Source organism: Octopus bimaculoides, chromosome 24 (genome assembly GCF_001194135.2).
Source record: "Octopus bimaculoides isolate UCB-OBI-ISO-001 chromosome 24, ASM119413v2, whole genome shotgun sequence".
Classification (NCBI taxonomy): domain Eukaryota; kingdom Metazoa; phylum Mollusca; class Cephalopoda; order Octopoda; family Octopodidae; genus Octopus; species Octopus bimaculoides.
Genome location: NC_069004.1, coordinates 2,289,058 through 2,297,786, shown reverse-complemented (window position 1 = coordinate 2,297,786; position 8,729 = coordinate 2,289,058). Strand labels below are relative to the sequence as shown.

General features: G+C 36.8%; 1 protein-coding gene across 1 annotated transcript in view; it reads right to left on the bottom strand.

Annotated features, from left to right (window-relative positions):
- The window catches only part of LOC106877526 (RING finger protein 17), a 26,451-nt gene extending 18,020 nt beyond the window's left edge, over window positions 1-8,431 (bottom strand). The window contains exons 1-8 of the mRNA XM_014926452.2: window positions 8,213-8,431; window positions 6,425-6,537; window positions 5,215-5,318; window positions 4,348-4,412; window positions 3,297-3,382; window positions 2,287-2,354; window positions 1,310-1,451; window positions 569-649 (exon numbers count right to left, since the gene is read on the bottom strand). Of these exons, the coding sequence (XP_014781938.1) occupies window positions 569-649; window positions 1,310-1,451; window positions 2,287-2,354; window positions 3,297-3,382; window positions 4,348-4,412; window positions 5,215-5,318; window positions 6,425-6,537; window positions 8,213-8,264 (711 nt within the window). The 5' untranslated portion in view covers window positions 8,265-8,431. The remainder of the gene's footprint in view (window positions 1-568; window positions 650-1,309; window positions 1,452-2,286; window positions 2,355-3,296; window positions 3,383-4,347; window positions 4,413-5,214; window positions 5,319-6,424; window positions 6,538-8,212) is intronic.
- Window positions 8,432-8,729: the final 298 nt, after the last annotated feature.

Sequence of the window (8,729 nt, the reverse complement as noted above, 5' to 3'; positions counted from 1 at the left end):
TTAGTCACAATTTATGTTCCTAACACTTGCTTAATGATAACTAAGTTATTTTACTAAATTCTTTGTTATATTTAAAATTAATTGAAAGAAACACAAAGCATCTCAACAGAAACACGGTAAGGAAAGGGTTAAAATATATAATAGAGGAATGATTCTTAACCCTTTTGATACCAACCCGGCTGAAACGATCTCTGGCTCTGTAGTACAAATGTCTTGTTTTCATAAGTTTTAAGTTAAAATCTTCCACCAAACGTTAGTCACAATTTATGTTCCTGACATTTTACTAAATTCTTTGAAAGAAACACAGAGCATCTCAACAGAAATACGGTAACAAAAGGGTTAATATTTCTTACTCTCTCTGTTTAAGCATATTTCTCAGTACTCAACTGTCACTTATTTTATCGACCCCAAAAAGGATGAAAGACAAAGTTGACCTTGGTGGAATTTGAACTCAGATCGTGAAGCATTTTGCTCAGCGTGCTAATGATTCTGCCAGCTCACCGTCTTAATGATGATAACAATTAGAAGAAGAAGAAGGAGCCAGTGAAATGGAACAAAGCGCTGTTACCTTTAACGATGATTTCATTTTGTTTATCACAATACTTGCTGTTGGTAAAGATTCTTTCAAACTGTCCAACAAAATCTCATTCTGAAACAACAACATCAACAAAGAACCAATAGAGCAATAGAAACATATATTAATTAGGGAATATTCTTTTATTTGTTTCAGTTCTTTGACTGCGGCCATGCTGGAGCACCGCCTGATATTAAGATGTACAGACAATAAAACAAAGATAATAGACCCCAGGGTGGGATTTTTCTTGTCAGATGGAATTTGCTCAGGTGGATTTTCTATGACCGGATACCTTTCTTGTTGCCAACCCTCACCTGTTTCTAAGTAAGGTAATGCTTCCACATGACCAGATATGTTTTCAGGGAAGATTGGACACAAACAACACCACTTGTATTGACATCACATGACATCAATACAAGGAAACTGTAACACACACATATAAGATAGGCTTCTTTCAGTTTCCATCTACCAAATTCACAAATAAAGCTTTGGTTAGCCTAGAGCCATAGTAGAAGACACTTGCCTAAGGTGCCACGCAGTGGAACTGAATCCAAAGCTGTGTGGTCGGGAAGCAAATTTCTTAACACACAACCATACCTGCATCTATACAATAAGATAGAATTTGAAATGGTAATTCTTGAAGTCAAGGATTAAAGACTAAAGACACAATAAAATTGAATAATCCTAGATAAGAAGACCAGAGAAATGAGGAAAATGTGACAATTCACAACGTACGTTTTTCTCAATAGCGACAATGTTATGTCCCTTATGTTTGCCAATTATCACACATCGAGAGCAAATGTTCACTTTGTCATCTTGGCAGTAATACTCAAGGATCCGATTCTTATGAACAAGGCACTTGTCGACTTCTTGGTTGCTTGAAGAGATGGAAATAAAAGTTAAATAAATAAAAAAAATAATGCAGAAATATACTGGCATAATTTGAAATGATGCTAATGTAAGACTATCTATGTATGTAACCAAAATTCTTTAAACAAATAGAAATAAATTAATGATGCTAACGTAAGAATATCTATGTAACCAAAATTCTTGTTCTAAGCCCCAGCATAGGATATGGTGCCCAGACTAGACTGAGGTATATTAAATTCATTCAGTTGTTAAACATAAATAAAACTTGGAATTAAATGGTTTTGATTTACTGTCAGGTGACTTTTGGCCAACCCTGTATATGTCAAAGAATAGGGTATCTAGTGATGATTGAGAGCAAACTGTCAAAATGTAGTGTTCATGTGAATATTAAAGAAAAAAAACCCTGTCACCATTAAAAATGAGGATAAAACTCTAAAAAATTATAATTGTATTTCTTCACATCAAAAGAATTTAGAAACTTCGAGAGAACATGAAATAATCCCTTTTTAATGGTTGAACTTGAAATACAGAGAGCTTTAAATAATAACATGTACATATTAGGTTAAAAAAACCCTTTGGATAAAAAAGCTGAAGGCTGCACATGGATAGCAAAATAAAGAAATTCAAAGGATTGCTTTAGTCCAATGGTGGAACATCTGTCATATTTTCAAAGGATGTGGGTTCAAGTCCCAAGGCAGCCTTCAACTTTTTCTGTCAAAAAGGGATTTTCAACCCAATATTTACATGTCATTATTTATTTCTTTTTTTAATTTGAGTCTAACCATCCAAACTGAATTATTTCTATTTCTTCACTTTCAAGATGGAAAAGTCTGTGAACTTACATTGCAGTCATCTCTGAACCTAGGGGGACAGACTGATGCATTTTGAGAGCAACAGAATTGGTGTGAACCTGGAAAATACAGGTACATCGACAATAACATCAACAAGAACAACAACATAGACAGAAGTGAGAAATAAATGCCATAGTCAGAGATTATTGTAAAGAACAAATATTTGGTTTAACCCGTCAGCATTCAGATTACTCTGCCACATGTAATTATTTATTCACAATATTTCCAACAAGGGTGGCGAGCTGGCCGAATCGTTAGCACGCCAGACAAAATGCTGAGCGGTAATTCGTCTGCCAGTATTTCAGTGTGAGTTCAAATTCCACCAAAGTCGACTTTGCTTTTCATCCTTTTGGGGTCGATTAAATAAGTACCAGTTACGCACTGAAGTTGATGTAATCGACTTAATCCCTTTGTCCCCTCTATGTTTAGCCCCTTGTAGGAAATAAAGAAATAAATATTTTCAATTAGTGAAGGCATGCGGCCTAGTGGTTAGGCTGTTGCACTCACGATTGCTAGACTGTGAGTTCGATTCCCAGACCAGGCGGTACGTTGTGCTCTTCATTTTACATTGCTCCAGTCCCCCTCTTGATCAAGGGGGACTGTTGGCCTGTTCACCTAGCCAGCAGGGTGGTGTCATTTGATGGCTAAAACGACGTAAAGTGCATTGTGGCTAGTGATGTGTAACATCTGATAGTCTGGTCAGTCGTGTGGTCACGTGATTTTGAATTAATCATAGATATTTTGTAGATTCAAGACTTCAGTGATGTGATTGTTTAGTTCAAGAATAACATTGAGAGGTAGGTATGAGAAGCTGGATAGGGCTGGCTTGAACATCAAACAGGTGGGGTATTTTGGCTGGATTTAGCCCGTTAAATGCTGAAGGGTTAAACCTATGATTAAGCAACAAAATAGCGGTGGTGGTGGCAGTAGTAGTGATAATGGCAGAGGTGGTGGTGATGGTGGTGGTGGCAGTGGTAGTAGTAGTGGTGGATGGCACTGACCTTTTTGAAACATTGATTGCACATTGCTACGTCACACTGGAGGCATTCAATGTCAGCGGACACCTGATGACATTCAAAACAGAAAACTACAAAGAGAAGACAGGTAACAAAACAGTCAGATTAACCACAAGAAGGTAACAGGTTGTTGTTCAAGTTGTAGTTGGTGTTTCATCCTACGTCCAGTTCTGATTGGCCAAGCCTATGATCAAAAGTGCTCCAGCTGGGACTGTATCACAAGATGCCAAGACTAGAAGACACAAGTTTCTTTCTCACACTCACACACACACACACATTTAACCTTTTAACATTCACATTATTCTGTCAAGAGTAAGGTTTATTTACAATTAAACCTTGGGAGAGGCATTATGCCGGTAATAAACACACGCACTGGTTCAGTCCTTAGATAAATTTATAAACAGTATATAGGTTTTTTTTTTTGGTTTTTTTTAAATTAAATCATTTCATTGCACTCTTGCAATCTCTTCAGTAACTTGTCTCTCCACTTCCTAATCATGCATTATTTTGTAGCTTTGAGATTTTGATGAGGTAACTGTTCGTTTTTAAAATGATATCGTAGGGTAGGTTTAAGAGACCAGATCTGGCCAGTTTGAGCCTAACAGCTGAAACACAAAGCCACATACACATTTCGATTGGTTAGACTACTGCCATTAGATAAACTTAACAGCTGGGGGAAATTAAAAATTTAGTTCCACAAAGTTATGTCTGACAACCCTGCCTTGTGTGTAGAAAACTGAGAATCAATGTTCTGGTGACTATATAAACATGTTAATTAGATAAATGAATTAATTCATCACCATCACCATCATCATTTAACATTCATTTTTCCATGTTAGTATGGGATGGATGGTTTGACAAGAGCTGGCAAGCCAGAGGGCTGCACTAGGCTACAATCATTTGTTTTGATAAGGTTTCTCTAGCTGGATGCCTTTCCTAATACCAACCACTTTACAGAGGGCACTGGGTGTTTTTTAGACAGCGCCAGCCACATAAACTATTTACGTAAACAAATTAATCAAGTAAACAAACTTACCAGTTTTGTTTTTCTGCACAACAGGTGCCTTTTCACGAGAGTAAGAGATCGGATTGTGAAACTCCCTGAAAAATAAAGCAATAACCCAAACTTTATCCTAATTAAATAAATTAAATGCTGTGACTGGTAACCAAAATACATAGCTGAAACCACCTCTGGCTCTCTAGTACAAATGTCTTGTCTTCAGGAATTCCAACTACATTTCGTCATTCGCAACCTCAACAGCCCCTTTACAGGATCCAGTGGCTAAAGACATCATCAGGAAGAACCACATCCGGTTTCAGCCCCTACTTCTCTACCGTTTCCGACATGGTGTCCCCCACTTTAGAGGTGTCTTCAGATCTAGTGTTGAGTGCATTTTTTTTCCTTTGTTCTTTGATGCAGTGTCAATGAATGTCAGCAGGTGAATGACCATCCTGCCAAATTTCCATTTAAATTCTCACCGGTAGGCTCCAGCAGCCAGCACCAGTTTTGAATTAAAATCTTCCACCAAACCTTAGTCACAATTTATGTTCCTAACAGCACCTAAGTTATTTTCCTCCATTCTTTGTTATATTTAAAATTAATTGAAAGAAACACAGAGCATCTCAACTGAAATACAGTAGCAAAAGGGTTAATGATATCATCATCATTTAGCATTCAACTCCTCCATGCTTGTATAGATCAGCCCAGGGCTAAATTAGAAGAGACTTGCCCAAGGCAAGGTTTTGTGCAGTGGGATTGAACCCAAGACAACACGGTTGGGAAGCAAGCTTCTTAACCACAAAGCCATGCCTATGCCTGTAACAAACACATTCCTTCTGAAAAAAATAGACAAAAGTCAAAGATTATCTGCCTCTAAGCGAAGAATCAGAAGAACTGTCTTACCGGTGGAACAGAGTCTGCTGATTGAGGGCCAACAAACCAGATACATAAATATCCTGTGGCAGGGCTTTCACACTTCCTCTGTTTCTCGTAAAATTTGTGCTTTGCTGCAAAGAGAGCAAGGAGAATTTTTGAAAAAAATTGATTTTATAACTCTTTCCATTATAGTCAAGAGGCTTGAAAATTTGGGGTAGTGGAAGTCAGTCAATAGCACTCACCCCAGCACCCAATTGGTACTTATTTTATTGCCCTCAAAAGGATGAAAGACGAGTTGACAAGCAGAGGGGTGAGTGATTTTCATGAAGTCAAGTCATGTTGATTTCCTGCCATTATTCACCAGAGCAAAATTAATATAATAGAGCCCATGAAACCAATGATGACCTGAGCTGAAATATCCAAACAATGGATGAATTACAACCACCAGAATTTGTGAGGATTTTTACTTCATCCACCGTACTTACTTCCTTGTGGAGGAGTAAACTCTTGCAGTTATTTTTAAAGTTCGTTTCTTGTTTTACTTCCAAGAGTGAACATGTAACATATTGTTTAATGGTATATATCAAAGGTGCTCAACCCATTTTGACCAAAGGCCTCCTTTTGACCCTTGGAGTCACAAATGGCCCTCCTAGAAAATATTTTCATTTTTCAATATACTACTTATTTTGATATCAGCAGATAATGATTAAAAAATAAAGGACGTTGTTTTACATATGTGCTTGTACAGATGTACAAATTGAAATGCAAAAAAAAAATGAAATGATAAATTGAAAGTTTGGTAATTGCATTTATTTCCACCATGCGACACTTATGAGATCAACGTCTTGTCTATTGAAAGAGTGCTCTTTGGTACAAGAGAGTCCCTTTTCTCCAAAATGCCTCCACCAAGGAGCCATATGGCCCTCATTGAGAACCTTTGGTATACATGATTTAGTAGCAAAACCCAAGGGAGACTTTAGACCCTCAACAAAATCTGCCTTTCAATGCAGATGTGGGTGGTAATGAAAAGCTTTACAAATTTCGACAGCCCTTCCTTTCCAGTATGTCAAACCTCTAAAATTGGTCTTTGGTAATGTCTTTCCCACAGGCATTGACTTGCAGAAGCTCAAGAGGAACAATAATGGCATCCATCTCAGCCATTCTATTGTTCCAATAATTAGAGCCACAACTGTGAAAAATACAGACAAAAAAGAAACAAAAAAAAAATCAGACTGACCTTACACTTTGGACACTTGAGTTTATTCTTGACCTTCCACTTGTTTATACAGGATTCACAAAATGTATGGCCACAGCAAAGCAACATTGGACGATGGGTATTCAAGGTGGAACCTAAGGACAGAAATATCAGAAAAACATACATGTTTATATAAATATATATTCTTTTACTTGTTTCAGTCATTTGACTGCAGCCATACTGGAGCACCACCTCTAGTTGAACGAATCAACCCCAGAACTTATTCTCTGTAAGCCTAGTACTTATTCTTTCAGTCTCTTTTGCCAAACCGCTAGGGTACAGGGACATAAACACACCAACATCGGTTCTCAAGCGATGGTGGGGAGACAAACACAGGCACACAAGTATATACATATATGTCATCACCATCGTTTAACATCCGTTTTCCATGTTGGCATGGGCTGCACGATTTTCACTAGTGTTAGAGTTGGGGTTAGGGTTAGGGTTAGGTAGGTAATCGTGCAGGTGTTAATCTCAAGATTTACTAAAAGATTTTTTTAAAAAGTCACAGTTTGTAGGGAATAAATGTTTGTCGATCGTATTTAAAAAAGATGTGTGACTATTTTTTTTTTTTTTCTGTTGTTATCATGGTGAAGGACGAGTTAGAAATAAAACTTACAATTCCTGCCAATTAGAAATTAGAATGAGTATTAAAATGAAACCATTAAAGTGAAACTGTCATTACAGTATCAAAATGTGATTGTTTCAGTTTTGATACTGAAATGGTTTTCTGTTACTGTCAGTGTTTCTCCTTCTTTTCTTTTTGTATTTGTTGTTGGATGGTTGGTAAAGGTTCATAAGAGAAAGTAGGAGTTGAAAGGATTTGTAGAAAGAGGAAATTAGATTTTATTAGGGGGGAAAATATTTACTTGTGAAGTTTTATGGATTTTATTTGCTATTAGGAATTATTTTGAATGAAAAAATGACGCAGTGACCTAACAAATTGTATTTAGAATATTAATTGCGATTCTTTAATGCTAGAAATTTGGAATTGTGTAAATGTATGAATTTTAAACATACACACACAGAGAAAATCTGCCTTTTATAGATAAGATATCACGGAGATGAACATTTTAGTTTCATTAATTTGTTTATAGATTCTTTTTGAGTCTATATTACAGTCTTTTTCGTAGGGTTCGTAGAAATGAAGTCAGTATAGCTACGGATATCTTGAGAGATTTGTATGTTTACTAAACATCTGTTTGTACGCGGTCGAACATGCCAGCTAATGTAATGTGCGACCCACGTTTGTATGTATGTAAATATAAAGAGCGAAATGAGTACATGTCCCCATCCTCCTTTGATTGAATAAGGTATGAAGCTTGAAAGAGACAAAAGAAGTACGTTCGAATTTTCATTTTTCTCTTAAATATTGGCGACATTCGCAGAAATTTAAACTGCGCATCTAAGTTTGATTTACCGCGCACATATAAAGAAATCTGCAGAGAAAAGAGATGCAATGATCAACATTTTTTAAATATTTGGCGGCTGTTACTGTTGTTTAGTAGCAGATCACCTCCGGCCGAAAAAAAGAACCGATATTCCAACCGTGACCATCCCATGTTTGCAAGACACGTTATACTTAATGTATGCGTCTAGGTTTTCTATTCTTACAGTAATGAAACGAAACACACAGTCAATTAAATGTGATGTAGGTAAGTTTCGTTGATTTTACTGTTAGTTTGATAATTGTATTTGGTCAGAGTTTACAAAGTGAAATCAGATTTCAACTTCGAAAGAAGTTTGTTATGAAATGATAAAAGTGTTTACCTTGGATGCAGTAACTGTCGTTGCATGCGGGACAATTTGGGAGGAACTGCATGGTGCTGTGAAGCGGGACGACAACGGCTAACAGCGCAAGACAGAGGTCAACTAAAGGTTCACTAACGAGAACATTTAAGAGAAGACTGAAAATAAGAAAAAGGGATTTCAACAGGAAGTGAAACCTATCGATTGTGCCAACGGAAGTCAGTTTTTATATTCAAATCCAAGGGTAGGTAACTCTAAACGAAGAAAAACATTGGACGGAAGGATGGGAACAGTTTTATGGTGGTGGTGGTGGTGTGGGGGATGGGTTCTACGCCTAGAGATCATTCTGCCTGCTAGAAATAGAAAACAAATCTCACAATACTGAACCAGAAGATGAAGACACATTGATTAACGTCTTTTTGGATGGACTGTGCAGACAAAAAAGACGAGAGAGGAATACGTAGAATAGTTTTGATTTGAATCATCTCTCTCTCCCTTTATATATATATATATATATATACATATATATATATATATA